Below are 27,380 nucleotides of genomic sequence, written 5' to 3'. Positions count from 1 at the left end.
ATAGACCAGATAGATTTAATTGATATTTATAGGACATTCCATCCAAAAACAGCGGATTACACTTTCTTATCAAGTGCGCATGGAACATTCTCCAGGATAGATCATATCTTGGGTCCCAAATCAAGCCTCAGTAAATTTAAGAAAATTGAAATATCAAGCATCTTTTCTGACCACAGCGTTATGAGATTAGAAATCAATTACAGGGAAAAAAATGCAAAAAACACAAACACATGGAGGCTAAACAATACGTTACTAAATAACCAAGAGATCACTGAAGAAATCAAAGAGGAAATCAAAAAATACCTAGAGACAAATGACAATGAAAACACGACGATCCAAAACCTATGGGATGCAGCAAAAGCAGTTCCAAGAGGGAAGTTTATAGCTATACAAGCCTACCTCAAGAAACAAGAAAAATCTCAAATAAACAATCTAACACTACACCTAAAGGAACTAGAGAATGAAGAACAAACAAAACCCAAAGTTAGCAGAAGGAAAGAAATCATCAATATCAGAGCAGAAATAAATGAAATAGAAACAAAGAAAACAATAGCAAAGATCAATAAAACTAAAAGCTGGTTCTTCGAGAAGATAAACAAAATTGATAAACCATTAGCCAGACTCATCAAGAAAACGAGGGAGAGGACTCAAATCAGTAAAATTAGAAATGAAAAAGGAGAAGTTACAACAGACACCGCAGAAATACAAAGCATCCTAAGAGACTAGTACAAGCAACTCTATGCCAATAAAATGGACAACCTGGAAGAAATGGACAAATTCTTAGAAAAACACAACCTTCTGAGACTGAATCAGGAAGAAATAGAAAATATGAACAGACCAATCACAAGTAATAAAATTGAAACTGTGATTAAAAATCTTCCAACAAACAGAAGTCCAGGACCAGATGGCTTCACGGGTGAATTCTATCAAACATTTAGAGAAGAGCTAACACCCGTCCTTCTCAAACTCTTCCAAAAAATTGCAGAGGAAGGAAAACTCCCAAACTCATTCTATGAGGCCACCATCACCCTGAAACCAAAACTAGACAAAGATGTCACAGAGAAAGAAAACTACAGGCCAATATCACTGATGAATATAGATGCAAAAATCCTCAACAAAATACTAGCAAACAGAATCCAACAACATATTAAAAGGATCATACACCATGATGAAGTGGGATTTATCCCAGGGATGCAAGGATTCTTCAATACATGCAAATCAATCAATGTGATACACCATATTAACAAATTGAAGAATAAAACCCATATGATCATCTCAATAGATGCAGAAAAAGCTTTTGACAAAATTCAACACCCATTTATGATAAAAAACTCTCCAGAAAGTGGGCATAGAGGGAACCTACCTCAACATAATAAAGGCCATATATGACAAACCCACAGCAAACATCATACTCAATGGTGAAAAACTGAAAGCATTTCCTCTAAAATCAGGAACAAGACAAGGATGTCCACTCTTACCACTATTATTCAACATAGTTTTGGAAGTCCTAGCCATGGCAATCAGAAAAAGAAATAAAAGGAATATAAATTGGAAAAGAAGAAGTAAAACTGTCACTGTTTGCAGATGACATGATACTATACATAGAGAATCCTAAAGATGCCACCAGAAAACTACTAGAGCTAATCAATGAATTTGGTAAAGTAGCAGGATACAAAATTAATGCACAGAAATCTCTTGCATTCCTATATACTAATGATGAAAAATCTGAAAGAGAAATTAAGGAAACACTCCCATTTACCACTGCAACAAAAAGAATAAAATACCTAGGAATAAACCTACCTAGGGAGACAAAAGACCTGTATGCAGAAAACTGTAACAAACTGATGAAAGAAATTAAAGATGATACCAACAGATGGAGAGACATACCATGTTCTTGGATTGGAAGATTAATATTGTGAAAATGACTATACTAACTAAAGCAATCTACAGATTCAATGCAATCCCTATCAAATTACCAATGGCATTTTCTACAGAACTGGAACAGAAAATCTTAAAATTTGTATGGAGACACAAAAGACCCCGAATAGCCAAAGCAGTCTTGAGGGAAAAAGACGGAGCTGGAGGAATCAGACTCCCTGACTTCAGACTATACTACAAACCTACAGTAATCAAGACAATATGGTACTGGCACAAAAACAGAAATATAGATCAATGGAACAGGATAGAAAGCCCAGAGATAAACCCACACACCTATGGTCTACTAATCTATGACAAAGGAGGCAAGGATATACAATGGAGAAAAGACAGTCTCTTCAATAAGTGGTGCTGGGAAAACTGGAAAGCTACATGTAAAAGAATGAAATTAGAATACTCCCTAACACCATACACAAAAATAAACTCAAAATGGATTAAAGACCTAAATGTAAGACCGAGCACTATAAAACTCTTAGAGGAAAACATAGGAAGAACACTCTTTGACATAAATCACAGCAAGATATTTTTTGATCCATCTCCTAGAGTAATGGCAATTAAAAACAAAAATAAACAAATGGGACCTAATGAAACTTAAAAGCTTTTGCCCAGCAAAGGAAACCATAAACAAGACGAAAAGACAACCCTCAGAATAGGAGAAAATATTTGCAAATGAATCAAGGGACAAAGGAATAATCTCCAAAATATATAAACAGCTCATGCAGCTCAATATTAAAGAAACAAACAACCCACTCCAAAAATGGGTGGAAGACCTAAATAGACATTTCTCCAAAGAAGACATACAGATGGCCAAGAGGCACATGATAAGGTGCTCAACATCACTAATTGTTAGAGAAATGCAAATCAAAACTACAATGAGGTATCATCTCACACTGGTTAGAATGGGCATCATCAGAAAATCTACAAACAACAAATTCTGGAGAGGGTGTGGAGAAAAGGGAACCCTCTTGCACTGTTGGTGGGAATGTAAATTGATACAGCCACTATGGAGAACAGTATGGAGGTTCCTTAAAAAACTAAAAATAGAATTACCATATGACCCAGCAATCCTACTACTGGGCATATACCCAGAGAAGACCATAATTCAAAAAGACACATGCACCCCAATGTTCATTGCAGCACTATTTACAATAGCCAGGTCATGGAAGCAACCTAAATGCCCATCGACAGATGAATGGATAAAGAAGATGTGGTACATATATACAATGGAATATTACTCAGCCATAAAAAGGAACGAAATTGGGTCATTTGTAGATATGTGGATGCAGCTAGAGACTGTCATACAGAGTGAAGTAAGTCAGAAAGAGAAAACCAAATATCGTATATTAACACATATATGTGGAACACTGAAAATGGTACAGATGAACTGGTTTGCAGAGCAGAAATTGAGACACAGAAGTAGCAAAAAAAACGTATGGACACCAAGGGGGGAAAGCGGTAGCGGTGGGGGTGGTGGTGTGATGAATTGGGAGATTGGGATTGACATGTATACACTGATGTGTATAAAATGGATGACTAATAAGAAAAAAAAAAAAAAAGAAAAGCAGAAGGTGAAAAATTTCTTAAAATGTTTTGACTTCTTACTATGATCTGCCCACCTTTATAGACAACTTATCTGTACTAAATTGATCTCCAAACAAAAAAATAAAAAATAAAGAAAAAGGAAAAAAAAAGGAAAAGAAAGGCTTCATAAGTTAAAGACACATGAAATACATACAACTTTGTAGAAGTAGAAAAAAGGAACTGTAGAGAAAAAAAAAAAAACCCTAAACTTACGGTGGCTGTGGTGTAACAAATTCCCAAAGCTCTAATATAGATAATGTTGCATGTGGAACATCTTTTACTCTAAGTAAAGCTCTAAAAGATAAACATTTGTTTCATCTAGGCCAATAAAATACTTCGCTTTTATGAGAATGGTAAGTATATACATAATTATCTTTTTATTAAAAAGAAAACACAAGCTGAATACTATAAACCATTGATAAAGGAAACTGAAGATGATTCAAAGAAATGGAAAGATATCCAATCTTCTTAGATTGGAAAAATTAATACTGTTAAAATGGCCATACTACCCAAAGCAATCTACAGATTTAACACAATCCCTATCAAAATAACTATGACATTTTTCACAGAACTAGAACAAAGAATCCTAAAATTTATATGGAATCAAAAAAGGCCCAGAATTACCAAAGAAATCCTGAGGAAAAAGAACAAAGCTGGAGGAATAACCCTTCCAGACTTCAGGCTATACTCCAAAGCTACAATAATCAAAACAGCATGGTACTGGCACAAAAACAGACATATAGATCAATGGAACAGTATAGAGAGCCCAGAAATAAACCTGCACACCTACAGTCAATTAATCTATGATAAAAGAGGCAAGAATATACAACAGATAAAAGACAGTCTCTTCAATAAATGGTGTTGGGAAAGCTGGACAGCTACATGTAAATCAATGAAATTAGAACACTCCCTCACACCATATAGAAAAATAAACTCAAAATGGATTAAAGACTTAAATTTAAGACATGACACCCTAAAACTCCTAGAAGAGAACGTAGGCAAAACATTCTCTGACATAAATTGTAGCAGTATTTTCTTAGATCAGTCTCAAAATATACAAGGCAAAAGAAATAAAAGCAAAAATAAGCAAATGAACCTAATCAAACTTAAAAGCTTTTGCACAGCAAAGGAAACCATCAACAAAATGAAAAGACAACCTATGGAATGGGAGAAAATATTTGCAAATGATGCGACCAACAAGGGGTTAATAAGCCAAAATATACAAACAGCTAATAAAACTCAATATCGAAAAAACAAACCCAATCAAAAAATGGGCAGAAGCCCTAAATAGACATTTTCCCAAAGAAGACATACAGATGGCTAAGAGGCACATGAAAAGATGCTCAACATTGCTAATTACTAGAGAAACGCAAATAAAAACCACAGTGAGGTATCACCTCACACCGGTTGGAAAAAGTATCATCAAAAGTCTACAAATAATAAATGCTGGAAAGGGTGTGGAGAAAAAGGAACCCTCGTACTCTGTTGGTAGCAATGTAAATTGGTGCAGCCACTATGGAAAACAGTATGGAGGCTCCTTAAAAAACTCTAACTAGAGCTACCATATGATCCAGTAATCCCACTCCTGGGTACATATCCAGAAAAAACGAAAACTATACTTCAAAAAGATACATGCACCCAATGTTCACAGCAGCACTATTTACAAGAGCCAAGCAATGGAAACAACCCAAGTATCCATCAACAGATGACTGGCTTAAGAAGATGTGGTATATATATGTGTGTGCGTGTATATATATATATATATATATATATATATATATATATATACGCACACACACGCAAACACACACACACACACACACACACACACACACACACACACACACTGTGGAATATTACTCAGCCATAAAAAAGAATGAAATATTACCATTTGCAGCAACATGGATGGACCTAGAGAATATTATACTTAGTGAAGTAAGTCAGACAGAGAAAGACCCTCTCTGACTATATGATATCACATATATGTGGAACCTAAAAATAATACAAATGAATCTATATACAAAACAGAAACAGACTCATAGACATAGACATAGAAAACAAACTTCTGGTTACCAAAGGGGAAGGAGGAAGGGACAAATTAGGTGTATGGATTAACAGATACAAATTACTATATATAAAATAGATAAGCAACAAAGATTTACTGTATAGCACAGGGAATTATATTCAATATCTTGTAATAACCTATAACGGAGTATAATCTGAAGAAAAAATAAGTGCGTCATCTTGCTGTACACCTGAAACTAACAGAATATTGTGAATCAACTATACTTCAATTTAAAAAAATAGCTGGTTTACTTAGAAAGAAAGAAAGAAAGAAAAGAAGCAAGAGAGGGAGGGAGGGAGGAAGGAAGGAAAGAAGGAAGGAAGAAAGGAAAGAGGAAAGGAAAAAGGAAAGGAAAAAGGAAAGGAAAGGAAAGAAAGAGGCACCTGATCCATCATCTCGTCTACCTCCTTACACAGAGCAGGCTTTGGCTTCCACTATTAAAAAAAATACATATGTGTGTGTGTGTGTGTGTGTGTGTGTGTGTGTATATATATATATATATATATATATATATATATATATATATATAGTCATTAAAAATAATTAGGTATATATGCTCTATACTAATTAGGTATATAGGAGGATCTCCAAGATGTACTACTAAGTGAAAAAAGCAAGGTGAGAAAACAGTGTGAATGGTTTGATCATTTTAGTTTAAAAAAAGCTAATTTTATCTGCATATCCTAGCAATAATACACAACTTTTTTTCCCAGGAAGAAATCAACTGTCAGAAGAAATGGAGTAGAGGTGGGAAAGGGAGCGTTTACGTTGCATTTTGTATCTTTCTGTACTATCTGAATTTTCTAACCATGCATATGTACTACTTTAAGAAAATGTCTATCTGACCGATGAAACTGTAGACCAGTTTGGTTATTTATTTATTATTTATTGTATTATAAAGACTAATGTAAGTTCCTAGTGGCCACATCAATGTTTTGTTCATCTTGCTGCCCAAGATGCTGCCTGGCACAGTAACCTTTTACGTTCCCATAAGATAGAAGTTCAGAAAGTATCTAAGAATCAATATGATCCACTCCCTAACCCTCTCTGTTGGTTATCAATGCAGTGCCTCTTTCCTCCAAATCTACCTTTCTTTGCCTTGCTTTGTGGTACTGGAGCTGGACCTGTAAAAATTTCTCCTTTGCCAGTTGGCACAATATTAAGCTTTGTCAGTAGGGACAGAGCAATATGAAGTGGTTTCTTTTCCTGGTTCTGATGTGCTTTTTTCTTCTTGCTCCTGTGACATGTACCTGCTAGTCGTGTGTGGGACAGCCAATTGTGCTCACCACTGTGTGAGTTTCAGTGGTACCCTAGTGAGTGGATTCCTAGCAAGTCTTGCCAGAACTCCACTAGGCAGTTTCCTGCTTGCCAGCCCTGGTCTGTGGCCCTTCAGTGAAGTTCACCTCAGTGCCATCCAGTGGCCACAGAAACACCTCTCCAACAAGGTCTGAATCTCGGTCTTGTTGGGGAGTGGCACCCTCCAAGTTTAAAATTCTCTTTATTTCTTAGTAGTTAATCCCCTATTACTACTTAATAACTCCTTATATTAAAAATTTCCTGTTCATATTACTGGTATGGTTTCTGGTGCCTAATTGGACCTTTCATGCCCAAATCAAATTAAACCAAAAGAAATCAAGTAAAATCAAGCCAAGTCAACAACAAAAAATTAAATCTATAAACCCATCATAAAACATAAGTTTGTATTATTAAGTTTGATAACACAGAGAAGAGCATGGCATGTAGCCCAACTTGTTAACTAATTGCATTAAAAACTTCCACAAAACAAAAAAACACGGTGTGATGGTTTTGTACTGTGTAAACTAAGCTAAGCTAGAACTGTATTTCCCAGAATTCTCTTTCCTCCATGATTCTAGGTTAGGGTTGACTACAGAGAAATTTCTCTAAGATTTGGAAGGCAAAAATGAAGCAGCAGCCATTACACTCTGAAGGTCAGTACAGGATGCCAGGTGCTGCTGTATCTCATACACTTTGTTGCAGATCTGCTGGACCATCTTGATGTGTGGAAAGAACTGTGCTCACATTTCCTCCAGTTCCTTCTGGATCTCTTCCTTTAGCTGCTCCTAGTCAGAGCCAGGCACATGTGTAGCTCCATGGCCAATAATGCTGCTTCTTTTTCAGGTCACCTGCTTTCTTGAGGTTGGAGGACTTTAAAAGACATACATAGATTCTAGTTTGTCCTTGTTCTTCCCTGTATCATGCCCAGCTTTTCTTCCTGACTGCTGCCCTGATGATCTATAGTGACTTCAGGGCCACAGGCAGACCCTAATTCAAAGCTTTCCATAAACTTCTTCCCCAGCTTCTATAACAATGTAAAAGCTGTTCCCTATAATAGATTCCTTACTTCCCATCACTCATGGTGCTTCTGCTATGATGATCAAACCCTCACTAATATACACTATAAAACAGATAAATAATCCAGCTTAAAAAAAAATCTTAAGTAATTTGGATTTCTTGAGCAATTGAGTTTCTACTGTCAATTCTTATTTCCCCTATGTTTCTTCTAATTTATTTCTACATAATATCTAAGTTTAAAAAATAGATGTTAAAGTGGGAAAATTTTTAAATGCCATTTTCTTTAACAAATGCCCATGTGAGGGCCCATATGAAGGCTAGTTAGAACCAAGTTTTTTGGTTCCTCTGAGATACGGAGACAAATTTCCTTGGTGGCTTAAGATACAGGAGAGCCTGACCTATTTTTGTAACATTATTCTCCATGCCAGGAGGGGATTAAGATGAAGAACTACTAGGGAGAGTTCCGAGAAGACTAGTATGTATGCATTTAAGAAAAACTAGAGTGGGCCTGGAGATAAGTTTAAGCTGAGGAGGGAAAACCAAAAGATGATGCCCAAGCTCCAGCTGGTTGTCATGAGTTTCTAAACCCAAATTCATTTGTTTAACATTTTTGAGATTTGTCCTTGTTTCCTGAGCATGCTCAGTATGACCTGCCAGGTCTGAGAAGTGTGAGTCTCATAAATTCCATTTTCTGTTTTAGAAGAGGATGGGACGGTAAGGAGGAAGAAAGAGGAAGTGAGTTAGCAGCAGAGAAAGAGTTCCTGATTATGGAGAACCTTTGGGTTAAGACCTTTAACTCAGAGACTGTGGACAAATCATTTGAAGTAAAGTTTTTAAAAAACTGAGTTTATCAAGAAATATTTATTGGGTACCTACTAAGTGCAGGAAGGGGGCTAGACCTCATCAGTTAGAAATGGTGGATGAAACAAAAAGGATGGGCAGAACAAAAAGAGTAAGAGAATACTGCCAGCATCTAAGGGCATGGATCATTTCATCACTCAGCTAAGGCACTTTATCTGGCGCCTAGTTCTCTACTAAAACAGATCTAGGAATATTTGATAATCTCTCCTGACTTAGAGCCCATGAAACATGGAGTAGCTTTAGCCAGAAGTCCTTCCATAAGTCCTGGGCTTCCTGAAGCTACCTGCACACAGCTGCACAGTGAGTCAGCCTGGCTGTCACAGGTTTATTGCTTCCTACTGTACATTTCAGAAGGACGTATTCAATGTGCTGTTCAGAGTGTGGCTATTTAACTCCTTACAAGTCCTTCACAGGAAAAGAGGGAATAAGAGTTTGCTGGATTTATTTACCCTAAGAATTAATCTCTCTATGAAAAGCCATGGATAGGACAACTACAATAAATGACAGAATTAAGAAAAGCACTGAACATTCTGGAAAATTTTCAGAAGGTTCATAGAAATTGCCAGTGAAGTTAAACTCTAATTTCTGCCTCCATTTATTTATCTAGCTTGTTCATTTGTTCATTCATTCATTCAACAAACATTTATTGATTGACACTGGGATACAGCAATGAATAAGACAGACAATATCCCAGCCTCATGAAATTTATTTTCTTTGGTGGGGAAAAACAGTGAAACGTAAACTAACCAACGCACAACATAATTTCAGGTGTTATTAGGTGCTCTAAAGAACAATAAAGTAGGGATGGAATGGTGGGGTTATATCTTAGGAGATGATTTAACATTATATATTACATATTTTACACATAGCATGCAATAAACATTATAACAAATATAACCACAGATATGTCTTAGATACACTAAGGGGACAGGATTGATGTAGTTCCATGATAAATCAAACTGAATACATCTATATAAATCATAATGACATATATAGACCAATGAAACTTACCCTATAGAAAGCACTGGTCAAAGGGAGTAATGCTGCAGCAATGTTATATTCTTCTAAACTTGAACAATCCTTAAACAAAACAAAGAGAAATGAGCATTATTAGGACATTTACCAGAAATCACAAATATATGGAAACAAAAATCTATGATACATTATTTAGTGTCCTAAGGGGTTTTTACTTTTATTTCAAGTCGTCATTAAGGCTTACCTAGATAAGTGTGAAAAAAAAGTATGAAAAAATACTGTCCCGAAGCACATTCTTTTTTAAAAAAATTTATTTTATTTTTTTTAATTAAAAAAAATTCTTTTTTTTTGCTCATGCCACGTGGCATGTGGGATCTTAATTCCCTGGCCAGTGATGGAACCCATGCCCCCTGCAGTGGAAGCACGGAGTCTTAACCACTGGACCTCCAGGGAAGTCCCCTGAAACCCATTCTTTTAGAAATGATATAAAAATACATTTGAGAAAGATGTTTTCATACACTATTGGTGAGTAGCTACTTTTACTTTCCTGTTTTACAAAAATTGTGTTTACAGCTGTGCAATTTGTCCAAAAATTTTTGGAGGGGGTTTTAGTATATTTAACTACTATATTTCATTGAATCTGAGATACACATTTTCTCCCCACATTTTAACTTCTCTGAGACTGGGATGTATGTTATAATTGAAATAATATATTTTTTCTTAGTCTTACACATGAAGGGTTTATATGTAAAATTCTGTTATTGATCAGGCAAGAAATACCACTGATGCCAAAACCCCTTGGGTGAAATGTTGTTGGGGAATGGGACAGTCAGAAAATCTCAGTGGGAATGTAAAATGGTGCAGCTGCTAGGAAAACAGTACGGCAATTCCTCAAAAATTGAAAAGTAGAATTACCCTATAACAGTAATTCTACTTCTGGATATATACCTAAAACAACAGTGACTTGAACAGCATAGGGGGGCCATGGCCTGGAACAATGCTCAAGGGTAATACCCTTAGAGAGATCAGGTACAGTAATTTCAGCCCCAACCTTAGACAATATAACTATTGCCATCAAAATGCAAATTCATCAGCTATCAGCCGTTCATATGTTTGTATGAATTGATTTTAAACTCACAGAGCTGAGACCTTAGTATCAATTATTCCAATGCAATTCCTCTACTTTTCAGATGAGAAAAAGACGCCTAGATGTCAGCCAGCACTGGAATTTAGATTTATCTACCTATCAGCCTGGTGCTTTTTCCTCTAAACACCGCCTTTTGTACTTGATTGCTTTCCTCATATTCTTGAGGTGGCGGATATGAGTTTTTTGAGCTGCCAGCACTGATTTTGGAATGTGAGGGAGGGAGAACAGGCCTCAACAGCAGAGCAGTTGGAGGCTTAAAGCTGCAAAAGGGCACTGGTGCCAGGGACAAGGCCCCTAGAAAAAGGAGAAAGAGTCAGAAGCAAAGAGAAAATACACCATAGACAACCTTGGTCTATTTCAAAATACTACTATGGCTTGGCAGGGCTGAGGGTGTAGTACTGCCCTGAGGAAAAAAAGGAGGAAACTTTCTTTCAGAAGTCATGGCCCAAAGGTGGGCATCTCTTCTAATGCTAGTCTTGCTTAGCATGAGTACATTTGGTATTATGATCTGCTAAAAGAGTTCTTAATAGAATTTCATGCATTTTTAACTATGAAAAACACAGCTGTAGAATACACTGAATGTCCAACTCCAGAAAACACTGAAACAATACTGGGTTACAAGACAAATCTCTGTAATAAAGAATCATTCTCATATACGTGACATTCTCTGACCCAATTTAAATAACTAAAAGATAGGCTCAAACTTCCTATACTGTTCTAAAAATAATAGTTCTAATTAATTCACCACACAAACATTTATTGGATAAATGAATAAGTGAATGAATAAAGAAATAAATTCAAGAAGAGAGAGAAATGAGAAGAAGCTAAGGACAGGAACCTGGGAAAGATATTTATAGAGAAGGAATAAAGGAAAATCAAGATGGGAAAGAGAAGTAGGAGAAAGCAGTACTATAGTTGTCAAGAGAAGAAGAAACGACCAATAGTGTTGAAATCTTCAGAGAAATTCAGTAAAATGAAGATTGAGAAAAAGCCAAGAAACTTGTGAATCAAAGAGGTCACTGGTGACATGATGAGGGTATAAGTGAGTAGAGTAAAAAAGGCCCTAAGTGTAAATGCTCAAAGTTGTAAAGGGAAGGAAGCTGTTTGAGGAGTTATGACATCCAAATGGGTAGCTGAATGAATCTTGGTAGGGCTGAACCAGATGAATACTAAGATTCTATGTAATCCTTTGATTCTATAAGAATTAGAAGGGACCCAAGTACACCAAGGAGGAAAATCCAAGGGAGAGTTAAAAAAGAAAGGTCACTGGTAGAGCAAGGTCTCTGTGATATGGCTGCTAATCAATGTGGTCCCCATTTCTAAGGGGGAAACATCTCATTTCCATAAAAAGCAAATAAACAGAACTTATATTAACCAGCAGGATCCCTGAATATTTCAGCAAATATAACTTATTAGGAGAGAGAAGCTTGGTTCTACAATGGAGACTCAGGCCTACCTAAGAGGCTTCTATAGGAAAAGCGGGGAGAGTGTCCTCAGACTGTTGTGCAAACACTAGTTTTATGGAGTACTGATAGCTGTTACTTGGGGGGAAATTGGGGAAATGCTGGGTAAACAAAATTAAGTGCAATGTTTTTGTTATAAAAAACTGTAGGACTTCTCAGGGCTTTATACTGTGACTGGATGAAAGGAATTTGGTGGCAGCATTTCCAACCTAATTTGACTAAGAACATTTTTTTTAGAAAGCAATTGAAAAATATATATATACTTAAATTGAGGGCAATTGCTATTTTATTATTATTATTTTTTTAAAATTATTTATTTATTTATTTATGGCTGTGTTGGGTCTTCGTTGCTGTGTGCGGGCTTTCTCTAGTTGAGGCGAGCGGGGGCTACTCTTAGTTGCGGTGCGTGGGCTTCTCACTGCGGTGGCTTCTCTTGTTGTGGAGCACAGGCTCTAGGTGTGCGGGCTTCAGTAGCTGTGGCACGCGGGCTCAGTAGTTGTGGCTCACGGGCTTAGTTGCTCCGCGGCATGTGGGATCTTCCCGGACCAGGGATCGAACCCGTGATCCCTTCATTGGCAGGCGGATTCTTAACCACTGTGCCACCAGGGAAGTACAGAAAAATATATTTTGAAAAAATGATTTAATATCATAAAAAATCTTCTGAGAGCACTCCAACCAAAAGATCATTTAAAAACTTAGTTATGAGCTTTTATTTCTTGACTTATGGTCATATACTGACAGGCATTTTTACTGTAAAGAACTAAAAATGCTAGATAATATATTTAAAAATCTTTAATGCAAGGCAATGAACTGGCAAGGAAGTAAGAAACACTCAGGCCAAAATATAAGTTATGTGGGAACCTGGAGAGATACAGCACTAAAGTGCAATTTTACCTCAAGAACAGTTGGTGAGCAAAGTAAATTTGAGTATTAGTTTTGAACAACTCAAAGCACTCAAAAGATAGGAGAGAAAACCCAGCACTCGCTAAAGGTAGGAAGTCCATTAGGAGAACTACCTTATGGTAGGGACCCCCTAGGGCCACCTGAAACACCAGATGGAAAGTCTGAGATATAAAATGATAATTCAGCAAGGGAAGTAATGAATATGTGAGTAAATTAAGCATACACTGACTATATAAAACACAAAAATAATGTCTTTCAGTATCAAAGAAAAATAAGATACAACTAAAATATACAACCACGGTAGCACAGACATTGTAAGGTGGTGGACTGGAGCTGGATTTTGATAAATTAAGTAAACATTTAAATTTCTCTGTATTACTGCCAAAGGAACAGAATGGGTTACAACTTCTAAACTAGTGGGGGGAAAAATTGACTGAAAGAAAAATAACCCAAAGGAAAGCAAGAAAGAGGAAAAGAAACTCAGAAAAAGGAAACAATCAAAAAAGAACAAAATAAGATAGTAGGAATAAATAGAAATATAATAGCAGAAATAGACCAAATACTCTGGTTAAAAGACAACTATTGTAAGAAGAAATGGGAAGATGTTGGTAAAAGAGTACATATAAGATGAATAAGGTCTGAGAATCTAATATATAACATAGTGACTATAGTTGATAATACTGTATCATATAATTAAAATTTGCAGCTCTGAGAGAAGATGGCGGGCTCTGAGAGAAGATGGCGGAAGAGTAAGACGCGGAGATCACATTCCTTCCCACAGATACAGTAGAAATACTCCTACACGTGGAACTGCTCCTACAGAACACCCACTGAACGCTGGCAGAAAACGTCCGACCTCCAAAAAGGCAAGAAACTCCCCCCGTACTTGGGTAGGGCAAAAGAAAAAAGAAATAACAGAGACAAAAGAATAGGGACGGCACCTGCACCAGTGGGAGGGAGCCGTGAAGGAGGAAAGGTTTCCACGCACTAGGAGCCCCTTCGCGGGCGGAGACTGTGGGGGGCGGAGGGGGGAAGCTTCAGAGCCTCGGAGGAGAGCGCAGCCACAGAGGTGCGGAGGGCAAAGCGGAGAGGTTCCCGCACACAGGCTCGGCGCCGAGCAGCACTCACCAGCCCGAGAGGCTTGTCTGCTTAGCCGCCGGGGCGGGCGGGGCTGGGAGCTGAGGCTCGGGCTGCGGTCGGATCGCAGGGAGAGGACTGGGGCTGGCAGCGTGAACACAGCCTGAAGGGGTTAGCGCACCACAGCTAGCCGGGAGGGAGTCCGGGGAAAAAGTCTGCAGCTGCCGAAGAGGCAAGAGACTTTTTCTTGCCTCTTTGTTTCGCGGCGGGCAAGGAGAGGGGATTCAGAGCGCCGCCTAAACGAACTCCAGAGAAGGGCGCGAGCCGCGGCTATCAGCGCGGATCCCACAGCAACAGGGGCGCAGAGGGAAAATCGGAGAGACTCCCGCACAGAGGCTCGGCGCCGAGCGGCGCTCACCAGCCCGAGAGGCTTGTCTGCTCCCCCGCCGGGGCGGGCGGGGCTGGGAGCTGAGGCTCGGGCTGCGGTCGGATCGCAGGGAGAGGACTGGGGCTGGCGGCGTGAACACAGCCTGAAGGGGTTGGCGCACCACAGCTAGCCGGGAGGGAGACCGGGAAAAGGTCTGCAGCTGCCGAAGAGGCAAGAGACTTTTTCTTGCCTCTTTGTTTCGCTGCGCGCAAGGAGAGGGGATTCAGAGCGCCACCTAAACGAACTCCAGGGAAGGGCGCAAGCCACGGCGATCAGCGCGGACCCCAGAGACGGGCGTGAGACGCTGGGGCTGCTGCTGCCGCCTCCAAAAAGCCTGTGTGTGAGCACAGGTCACTCTCCACACCTCCCCTCCCGGGAGCCTGTGCAGCCCGCCACTGCCAGGGTCCCGGGATCCGGGGACAACATCCCCGGGAGAACGCACTGCGCGCCTCGAGCTGGTGCAACGTCACGCCGGCCTCGGCCGCCGCAGGCTCGCCCCGCCTCCTCCGTACCGCTCCCTCCTCGCGGCCTGGGTGAGCCAGAGCCCCCGAAGCAGCTGCTCCTTTAACCCCGTCCTGTCTGGGCGGGGAACAGACGCCCTCAGGCGACCTACACGCAGAGGCGGGTCCAAATCCAAAGCTGAACCCCAGGAGCTGTGCGAACAGGGAAGAGAAGGGGAAATCTCTCCCAGCAGCCTCAGGGGCAGCGGATTAAAACTCCACAAACAACTTGATGTGCCTGCATCTGCTGAATACCTGAATAGACAACGAATCACCCCAAATTCAGGAGGTGGACTCTGGGAGCAGGAGATATTAATTTTTCCCCTTTTCCTTTTTTTTGTGAGTGTATATGTATATGCTTCCGGGTGAGATTTTGTCTGTATAGCTTTGCTTTACAATAGCTTTATTTTACTTCACTATATTATAGCCTCTTTCTTTCTTTCTATTTTTTCTCCCTTTTACTCTGAGCTGTGTGGACGAAAGGCTCTTGGTGCTCCAGCCAGGCATCAGGGCCGTGCCTCTGAGGTGGGAGAGCCAACTTCAGAACACTGGTCCACAAGAGACCTCCCAGCTCCACGTAATACCAAACGGCAAAAATCTCCCAGAGATCTCCATCTCAACATCAAGACCCAGGTTCACTCGACGACCAGCAAGCTACAGTGCTGGACATCCTATGCCAAACAACTAGCTAGACAGGAACACAACCCCATCCATTGGCAGAGAGGCTGCCTAAAATCATAATAAGGCCACAGACACCACAAAATACACCACCAGACGTGGACGTGCCCACCAGAAAGACAAGATCTAGCCTCATCCACCAGAACTCAGGCACTAGTTCCCTCCACCAGGAAGCCTACACAACCCACTGAACCAACCTTAGCCGCTGGGGACAGATACCAAAAACAACGGGAACTACGAACCTGCAGCCTGTGAAAAGGAGACCCTAAACACAGTAAGATAGGCAAAATGAGACGACAGAAAAACACACAGCAGATGAAGGAGCAGGCTCAAAACACACTGGACTTAACAAATGAAGAGGAAATAGGTAGTCTACCTGAAAAAGAATTCAGAATAATGATAGTAAGGATGATCCAAAATCTTGGAAACAGAATAGACAAAATGCAAGAAACATTTAACAAGGATGTAGAAGAACTAAAGAGGAACCAAGCAATGATGAAAAACACAATAAATGAAATTAAAAATACTCTAGATGGGATCAATAGTAGAATAACTGAGGCAGAAGAAAGGATAAGTGACCTGGAAGATAAAATGGTGGAAATAACTACTACAGAGCAGGATAAAGAAAAAAGAATGAAAAGAACTGAGGACAGTCTCAGGGACCTCTGGGACAACATTAAACGTGCCAACATTCGAATTATAGGGGTACCAGAAGAAGAAGAGAAAAAGAAAGGGACTGAGAAAATTTTTGAAGAGATTATAGTTGAAAACTTCCCTAATATGGGAAAGGAAATAGTTAATCAAGTCCTGGAAGCACAGAGAGTCCCATACAGGATAAACCCAAGGAGGAACACGCCAAGACACATATTAATCAAACTGTCAAAAATTAAATATAAGGAAAGCATATTAAAGGCAGCAAGGGAAAAAAAACAAATAACACACAAGGGAATCCCCATAAGGTTAACATCTGATCTCTCAGCAGAAACTCTGCAAGCCAGAAGGGAGTGGCAGGATATACTTAAAGTCATGAAGGAGAAAAACCTACAACCAAGATTACTCTACCCAGCAAGGATCTCATTCAGATTCGATGGAGAAATTAAAACCTTTACAGACAAGCAAAAGCTGAGAGAGTTCAGCACCACCAAACCAGCTTTACAACAAATGCTAAAGGAAATTCTCTAGGCAAGAAACACAAGAGAAGGAAAACACCTACAATAACAAACCCAATACATTTAAGAAAATGGGAATAGGAACATACATATCGATAATTACCTTGAATGTAAATGGATTAAATGCTCCCACCAAAAGACACAGGCTGGCTGAATGGATACAAAAACAAGACCCATACATATGCTGTCTACAAGAGACCCACTTCAGACCTAGGGACACATACAGACTGAAAGTGAGGGGATGGAAAAAGATATTCCATGCAAATGGAAATCAAAAGAAAGCTGGAGTAGCAATTCTCATATCAGACAAAATAGACTTTAAAATAAAGACTATTACAAGAGACAAAGAAGGACACTATATAATGATCAAGGGATCGATCCAAGAGGAAGGTATAACAATTGTAAATATTTATGCACCCAACATAGGAGCACCTCAATACATAAGGCAAATACTAACAGCCATGAAAGGGGAAATTGACAGCAACACAATCATAGTAGGGGACTTTAACACCCCACTTTCACCAATGGACAGATCATCCAAAATGAAAATAAATAAGGAAACACAAGCTTTAAATGATACATTAAACAATATGGACTTAATTGATATTTATAGGACATTCCACCCAAAAACAACAGAATACACATTTTTCTCAAGTGCTCATGGAACATTCTCCAGGATAGATCATATCTTGGGTCACAAATCAAGCCTTGGTAAATTTAAGAAAATTGAAATCGTATCAAGTATCTTTTCCGACCACAATGCTATGAGACTAGATATCAATTACAGGAAAAGATCTGTAAAAAATACAAACACATGGAGGCTACACAATACATTACTTAATAACGAAGTGATTACTGAAGAAATCAAAGGGGAAATCAAAAAATACCTAGAAACAAATGACAATGGAGACACGACGACCCAAAACCTATGGGACACAGCAAAAGCAGTGCTAAGAGGGAAGTTTATAGCAATACAAGCCTACCTCAAGAAACAGGCAACATCTCGAATAAACAACCTAACCTTGCACCTAAAGCAATTAGAGAAAGAAGAACAAAAAAACCCCAAAGCCAGCAGAAGGAAAGAAATTATAAAGATCAGGTCAGAAATAAATGAAAAAGAAATGAAGGAAACAATAGCAAAAATCAATGAAACTAAAAGCTGGTTCTTTGAGAAGATAAACAAAATTGATAAACCATTAGCCAGACTCATCAAGAGAAAAAGGGAGAAGACTCAGATCAATAGAATTAGAAATGAAAAAGGAGAAGTAACCACTGACACTGCAGAAATACAAAAGATCATGAGAGATTACTACAAGCAACTATATGCCAATAAAATGGACAACCTGGAAGAAATGGACAGATTCTTAGAAATGCACAAACTGCCGAGACTGAACCAGGAAGAAATAGAAAATATGAACAGACCAATCACAAGCACTGAAATTGAAACTGTGATTAAAAACCTTCCAACAAACAAAAGCCCAGGACCAGATGGCTTCACAGGCGAATTCTATCAAACATTTAGAGAAGAGCTAACACCTATCCTTCTCAAACTCTTCCAAAATATAGCAGAGGGAGGAACACTCCCAAACTCATTCTACGAGGCCACCATCACCCTGATACCAAAACCAGACAAAGATGTCACAAAGAAAGACAACTACAGGCCAATATCACTGATGAACATAGATGCAAAAATCCTCAACAAAATACTAGCAAACAGAATCCAACAGCACATTAAAAGGATCATACACCATGATCAAGTGGGGTTTATCCCAGGAATGCAAGGATTCTTCAATATACGCAAATCAATCAATGTGATACACCATATTAACAAATTGAAGGAGAAAAACCATATGATCATCTCAATAGATGCAGAGAAAGCTTTTGACAAAATTCAACACCCATTTATGATAAAAGCCCTGCAGAAAGTAGGCATAGAGGGAACTTTCCTCAACATAATAAAGGCCATATATGACAAACCCACAGCCAACATTGTCCTCAATGGTGAAAAACTGAAACCATTTCCACTAAGATCAGGAACAAGACAAGGTTGCCCACTCTCACCACTATTATTCAACATAGTTCTGGAAGTCCTAGCCACAGCAATCAGGGAAGACAAAGAAATAAAAGGAATCCAAATCGGAAAAGAAGAAGTAAAGCTGTCACTATTTGCAGATGACATGATACTATACATAGAGAATCCTAAAGATGCTACCAGAAAACTCCTAGAGCTAATCAATGAATTTGGTAAAGTAGCAGGATACAAAATTAATGCACAGAAATCTCTTGCATTTCTATACACTAATGACGAAAAATCTGAAAGTGAAATTAAGAAAACACTCCCATTTACCATTGCAACAAAAAGAATAAAATATCTAGGAATAAACCTACCTAAGGAGAAAAAAGACCTGTATGCAGAAAATTATAAGACACTGATGAAAGAAATTAAAGAGGATACAAATAGATGGAGAGATATACCATGTTCCTGGATTGGAAGAATCAACATTGTGAAAATGTCTCTACTACCCAAAGCAATCTACAGATTCAATGCAATCCCTATCAAACTACCACTGGCATTTTTCACAGAACTAGAACAAAAAATTTCACAATTTGTATGGAAACACAAAAGACCCCGAATAGCCAAAGCAATCTTGAGAACGAAAAATGGAGCTGGGGGAATCAGGCTCCCTGACTTCAGACTATATTACAAAGCTTCAGTAATCAAGACAGTTTGGTATTGGCACAAAAACAGAAATATAGATCAATGGAACAGGATAGAAAGCCCAGAGATAAACCCACACACATATGGTCAACTTATCTTTGATAAAGGAGGCAAGCATATACAGTGGAGAAAAGACAGCCTCTTCAATAAGTGGTGCTGGGAAAATTGGACAGGAACATGTAAAAGTATGAAATTAGAACACTCCCTGACACCATGCACAAAAATAAACTCAAAATGGATTAAAGACCTAAGTGTAAGGGCAGACACTATCAAACTCTTAGAGGAAAACATAGGCAGAACACTCTATGACATACATCACAGCAAGATTCTTTTTGACCCAGCTCCCAGAGAAATGGAAATAAGAACACAAATAAACAAATGGGACCTAATGAAACTGAAAAGCTTTTGCACAGCAAAGGAAACCATAAACAAGACCAAAAGACAACCCTCAGAATGGGAGAAAATATTTGCAAATGAAGCAACTGACAAAGGATTAATCTCCAAGATTTACAAGCAGCTCATGCAGCTCAATAACAAAAAAACGAACAACCCAATCCAAAAATGGGCAGAAGATCTAAATAGACATTTCTCCAAAGAAGATATACAGATGGCCTACAGACACATGAAAGAATGCTCAACATCATTAATCATTAGAGAAATGCAAATCAAAACTACAATGAGATATCATCTCACACCGGTCAGAATGGCCATCATCAAAAAATCTAGAAACAATAAATGCTGGAGAGGGTGTGGAGGAAAGGGAACACTCTTGCACTGTTGGTGGGAATGTAAATTGATACAGCCACTATGGAGAACAGTATGGAGGTTCCTTAAAAAACTACAAATAGAACTACCATACGACCCAGCAATCCCACTACTGGGCATATACCCTGAGAAAACCATAGGTCAAAAAGAGTCATGTACCAAAATGTTCATTGCAGCTCTATTTACAATAGCCAGGACATGGAAGCAACCTAAATGTCCATCGACAGATGAATGGATAAAGCAGATGTGGCACATATATACAATGGAATATTACTCAGCCATAAAAAGAAATGAAATGGAGGTATTTGTAATGAGGTGGATGGAGTTAGAGTCTGTCATACAGAGTGAAGTAAGTCAGAAAGAGAAAAACAAATACAGTATGCTAACACATATATATGGAATCTAAGGGAAAAAAAAAAAAAAGGCCATGAAGAACCTAGTGGCAAGACGGGAATAAAGACACAGACCTACTAGAGAATGGACTTGAGGATATGGGGAGGGGGTGGGGTGAGATGTGACAGGGTAAGAGAGTGTCATGGACATATATATACTACCAAATGTAAAATAGATAGCTAGTGGGAAGCAGCCGCATAGCACAGGGAGATCAGCTCGGTGCTTTGTGACCACCTAGAGGGGTGGGATGGGGAGGGTGGGAGGGAGGGAGATGCAAGAGGGAAGAGAAATGGGAACATATTGTATATGTATAACAGATTCACTTTGTTATAAAGCAGATGCTAACACACTATTGTAAGGCAATTATACTTCAATAAAGATGTTTGAAAAAAAAAAAAATTTGCTAAGAAAGTGGAACTTAAGTATTCTCACCCCTCCCCCAAAAGGGAAATCTGTGAAGTGATGGATGTGTTAATTTGATTGTGGGAATCCTTTCACAATGTATGGTATATTAAGTCATCACGCTGTACACTTTAAATATATTACAGCTTTATTTGCCAATTATACCTCAGTAAAACTGGAAAAAGTATATAGGCCATGTAGGAAAACACCACACCTTTTTCCTATTCTCTGTCATCTCCATGGATTGTATAAAATAATCCCAGAATACAGCAAAAAGTGTGAATCATCTTTTTCTTCCTGACTTATTCCTCACCCTCTTGCTTAGGACACTGCTATGCACAAGAATGTCATCCCCTGTGTCCTAGCACATCTGAGTTTCTTTAACAGAAATGCCTTGCATGTTTCTGAAGACTGTCATGAGGCCCAAGGCAATAAAGTTCAACAGACTTGAGCTGTAATCTTCTCCTAAGGAAATGGCTGGGATGCCAAGATGCCTTTTGACTTTGATTTCACAGCAGGGCTTCATTTGTAATGATGCTGTCCAAACTTTAAATGACAACAGCTGTGATATGAAGTCCCACACACTCATTTATAAAAATTTCCCACAAATTAAAAAAAAATTAAACAATGGGGAATTTCAATCCATGACCAATTAGCAGGGAACAGGCAATCATAAAACATTTAGGGGCTATTTATTATCTTACAAAATGTTTACACATTGTAGTGCATGTCTCAAACCTGAGCGCCAGTCAAATGCTGATTGCAAAATATAAATATAAAATTCTTTGCAAATCACGTTAGAGATATTCTAAGTTAATTAGATTGAAAAATGGAAAAAATTTTGAAACAATAAGTACAACTATTGACATAGCAATAGCATTCCGGAATAGTGCAGTTATCTGTTGGGGAATCAGTCCATAAATACACATCCTGAAGTCCCCTGTGTTTTGGCCACGTAATAGCAAAGTAGTTACAGACATACCAGGCAATTTATAAGCCTGCAAGGACTTGAATGCCTATACATGTTTTATTCTGTTCTTTGCTATGTAGTTTACCTTTAATTTTCCTCCTACAACTGAAGAGTGAGCCCTGCAATCTTAATTTCTCATTACCCTCAATTACTTCATATTTTGATTTGCATACCTTTGGACTGTCATGACCAGCATTCCCATTTTTGTAAAACTTTGGAACCTCTCAAAAACGATATAGGTAAACATTAAAGAAAAAAATAAGACTGAAAGGCAGAATGTCTTACAAAACTGACTTTTCTTGAGTTTAGACTTGATATAGCTCAGAAAAAATTTTTTTTGAATTGTCCAAAACACTGAGAACATTTGTATCTTCTACATAGGGACAAAAATTAAAACTACCAAAGCCCCAAATACCTCTGTATATCATGTTAGTCTCCTGCTCAAAAATGTCAGCTATGTTCTGACTATTACAGGATAATGACCAAACTCTTCTGCCAAACTTGTAAACCCTCCGTGGTGTGGACCCATCTCCACACTTACCCGACCATATGGCCCTCCTGCTATAAGCCGCAGGTCTAGTCAGTCTGCTTTATCATCTTCTATTCCACATCATAATTACCCCCTACCACATCTAATACCGCTAGAATAGCACCCATGCCTTGCTTTTTTTTTTTTAATTAATTAATTTATTTATTTATTTTTGGCTGTGTTGGGTCTTCGTTTCTGTACGAGGGCTTTCTCTAGTTGTGGCAAGCGGGGGCCACTCTTCATCGCGGTGCGCGGGCTTCTCACTATCGCGGCCTCTCTTGTTTAGGAGCATAGGCTCCAGACACGCAGGCTCAGTAGTTGTGGCTCACGGGCCTAGTTGCTCTGCGGCATGTGGGATCTTCCCAGACCAGGGCTCGAACCCGTGTCCCCTGCACTGGCAGGCGGATTCTCAACCATTGCACCACCAGGGAAGCCCCATGCCTTGCTTTATCATTTACATTCTTCCTCTTTGGCACCTCCATATGCATGCCCTCGTGTTTTCCCACCCTTTCTAAGTACGGTGCTAAGTACAAAATAAGCAGTAGGACTCACTGTTGTTTCGGCCTCAGGTTACATTTTAATGCTAAATCTACGAATATAACCATCGAGGATATATCACAATTTTGAACACTATGGTTATTTAGTATGTACCATTACTCCCATTGAGACAGAAGATGAATGCTAGACTTGACAAATAATATCAAGCTTTGCTTTAAGTTTTTGAGTGAATGGCGCAAGTCTGCTTCAATTTTATGTCTGGAAACTAGTACACTGCACCTGGCATATAGTAATAATAGCTAACATTTACTGAGTGCTTACTAAGTATCAAACATATTTTCAATATGAATTTACAGAAATTATTTCATTTAATTTCCACAGCATCTCTAGGAGGTAGATACTATAATTATATCCATTTTGTTGATGAAGGAACTGAGTTTCTCAGAGGTTAAATAATTGCCTGAGATTACATGGGCACAAATGACAGAGCCAGAACTCAAACCCAGGTAGTCTCACTCCAATGTTTGTGCTTTAAAGCTCTATGCCCTGTTGCCTCTCAAATGCAAGTGAAACTAAAGATGGCATCTGTGGAAACATATAATTCAGGCAAAAGAAGAAATTTTCCACTAATTATAAATAATTTCCTCAAAAGAGGCTGAAACTATACTACATCTGTGAAAAAGCAATTGAAAACTTAAAATGTGGCTGCTAAAATTAAAATGCAAAGGAAGGGCTGGAAGTTAATTTTTTTCCCTCATGGTATCCTTTTATTTCATCTCTAGCTTCATAATTTCTTAAAAAATTAAGAAATACAGAGGATCATGTCAAAGCTTCTAAAATATGCCTAATAGGAGTGCTGGAAAGAGAGGACAAAGTAGGTAGAAGAAAGTAAAAGAAACAATAAAAAGAATTTTGTCTTCATATGCCAAGAGTCCAGTGAGTGTCAAATAGGACAAATGAAAAAAGATATTTGGTACAATGAATAAAATGTGGTATACTCACAAAACAATACTACATGAAAGCGAAAATAAATGAATTATAATTATATCCAAAATCATGGATGAATCTTCCAAACAAAATTTTGATCCAGAGAATCAAGGCAAAAAGAACACATCACCACCATATCATCATCATCATCATCATCATCATCAGTCACTGCTGAAACACACATTCTTAATTAACATTGGCCTCTATCTCTATTTACCACATCAAACACACCATTGTAAACATGTAGGATTTCATAAAGTCTACTATAGCAATGTCAAAGAACTGCTTTTATCAAATCATACTGACAAAGGAAAATCTAACAAAATTAGATCAAGTGAAAAAAAGATCACCAGTTTGGATGATTTTATGCTAAGTGTTTTAAAAGAAAATGATTTGATGTCAGAGGATTAAAGGGAGTCCCTTAAGAAAAATAATGAAGGCTTTAAATATTTTTGTAAAATGATCATCTTTGGGACAGTGCTGTAAAAGCCAAACATAAAGTAAGTCATGATGCAATTTCGTTAGGAAAATTATTTTAAATACCTTTCCCTTCCCCAGACAAAAGTGAGATTCATACTTTGGTTCTAAAAATATCAGCACATGGTAAAAATTATAACCTAAATATCTGTTAAAATTTTATATTTCTTCTTTTAAATATAATCTATCAAACAAACCATTCCCCCACTATTTGGTATGAAATTTTAGCTCCTATTTTATATGGATTTACTGGTGGTGATAGTGAAAATTAGTTCTACTCTTAATGATCTAAAGGATGCAGGAGTGATGGTCTCTGTCATATCTCTATTTAATACTTCAGTCTTGTGTCTGTAGAAACCAGACAGATCTGGAGAATAAAAGCCGACTACAGCAAATTCAATCACGCGGTAGCTACAATGGCAGTTTTATAATAAAGATGTTTTGTCTTTGCTACAGCAGATTATCACGGTCGTGGGTATGTTGCATGCAATCACTGATGTGGTGAATAAGTTCTTTTCTATCTCTGTCAGAGAGGAGGATCTGAAACAGTCTGCATTTACATGAAATGGACAATGGGAAGCATTTACAATTTTTGCCTCAGGTATATGTTAACTAATAAAGCCCCTCCCATCCAAATTCAGTTGGAAGAAATTTGGACCATTTGAACATCATATAGAATATTATGCTGATCTACTACACTGATGACATCATGCTAATCAGGCTGGATGAGCAAGAAGTGGCTACCATGTTGGAAACCTTGGTGAGACATGCACTCCAGAAGATGGGAGATAAACCTTATAAAGATTCTGGCCTGCTGGGACATCTCATTCAAAGTAAAGGACAATTTGTTGCATCTTGTATCTCCCATCATGAGGAAGGAAGCAAAAATTCTGGTAGGCCTCTTTGGGCTATAAAGGAAGCATATTCCATATCTGGGATTACTGTACAGGCTCATACCAGGTGACACAAAAAGCTGCCAGCTCTGAGTGGGGCCCAGAAGAAGAAAGGGCTCTGTAGCAGATCCAGGAATTTAAAAGCCCTGCTTACTATCACAATCAGTGACCCACTTAGAGAATTTGCACTTTCCATTGCTGTAACTTTGAGTTGTGCAAGGTTATAGATTCCAGTCCCCGAAGGAGAAACATTTCTACCAGGGGACAAAACAAGAATCTCATTAATCTATAAACTACAGCTGTCACCAAGGCACATTATACACCTAATGCCCAGAAATTGGCAGACAAGAGGAACCATCATTTTTTTTTTTTTAACATCTTTATTGGAGTATAGTTGCTTTACAATGGTGTGTAAGTTTCTGCTGTATAACAAAGTGAATCCGCTATACATATACATATATCCCCATATCCCCTCCCTCTTGTGTCTCCCTCCCTCCCACCCTCCCTATCCCACCCCTCTAGGTGGTCCCAAAGCACCGAGCTGATCTCCTTGTGCTGTGTGGTTGCTTCCCACTAGCTATTTTACATTTGGAGGAGCGATCATTTTGGCAGAAATAACTGAACCTGAATGCCAGGGAGGTAGGGCTAATGTCACATAATGGGAACAAGGAGGAGTATGTTTGGCACCCAGTTAAGTCCTTGGGTACCTCTTGGTACTTCCTTGCCAAATTCTGATGGAAAATGAACAAGTGCAGCAACCCTGGGATGAGAAACACAAAGTGACCAGAGACTAAGACCCCTCCAGGATGAGGGTCCGGGTCATAAGAAGGGAAGTTAGCATCATTTGCAATTCTACAATCAGCTACATCTGCAGGGGCAAACGTTTTTCCCACTTACCCTCTTCTAAGTTTCCCCCAGCAAGAAAGGCACACTAGAATTCTGGAAGAACTGCTCCTGAATACCTATGAAGAAGTGGAGGCGAGCAGCACAAGGGATCAACATGAGAATGCCTTATCCAAACACCCCTTCAAGGGAGGACTTGTTGCCTCCATGACTGGCAGTGCTGTCAACAGCCCTTCCTGAAGCAGCAAATATTCAATGACTGATTAAAGTGTAGGTCCATACCCAGCCATTTTGACTTAACATGGGACAACTTCAGCTCCAGAACTTTGTGTGGGTTAGGCTGAGGCTATCCTTGAGCCCACAATATTGCCTGACTTCTCCTTTTGCCCAATTCTACTTATTTTCCCTCCTTCCCACAGGTGTTGATCCAAAGACCACTCCCTAACAAACATCCTTTGCACTAAACTCTGCCTCAGGATCTGTTTCCAACCTGAAACAACTTCCTAATAAAGTAGTAGCACACACTGTTTTCTGGGGAACCCAGGCTAAGAGAGATCTGTAGTTTGAAAAGCTCACTATTGGCTATGGGACAATGAATGCATTTGGGCAGGAACAAAAGTGGATGTGGGAAGAATGCTTAGATGGGTATTATAACAATCTAAGTGGGATGATGGTAGCTTTGATTGGGGTATTACAGGTGGAGGTAGGAGATAAGTGGATCGAGTTAAAAGGTTTTTATGGGGGTAAATATCAGTATAACTTGGTGTTACAGATGAAGGAGAAGAAGGTGTCAAGGATGACTCAGGTTTT

At 38.8% G+C, this 27,380-nt stretch overlaps 1 protein-coding gene across 1 annotated transcript in view; it reads right to left on the bottom strand.

Annotated features, from left to right (window-relative positions):
* Positions 1 to 27,380, bottom strand: part of SBF2 (SET binding factor 2) — a 481,484-nt gene that overhangs the window by 120,508 nt on the left and 333,596 nt on the right. The window contains exon 17 of the mRNA XM_057553258.1: positions 9,767 to 9,835. Coding sequence (XP_057409241.1) covers positions 9,767 to 9,835 — 69 coding nt within the window. The remainder of the gene's footprint in view (positions 1 to 9,766; positions 9,836 to 27,380) is intronic.

This window comes from Balaenoptera acutorostrata, chromosome 9, assembly GCF_949987535.1.
Source record: "Balaenoptera acutorostrata chromosome 9, mBalAcu1.1, whole genome shotgun sequence".
NCBI lineage: Eukaryota > Metazoa > Chordata > Mammalia > Artiodactyla > Balaenopteridae > Balaenoptera > Balaenoptera acutorostrata.
The sequence above is the reverse complement of the archived record's forward strand: the minus strand, read 5'-3'. Positions and strand labels throughout refer to the sequence as shown.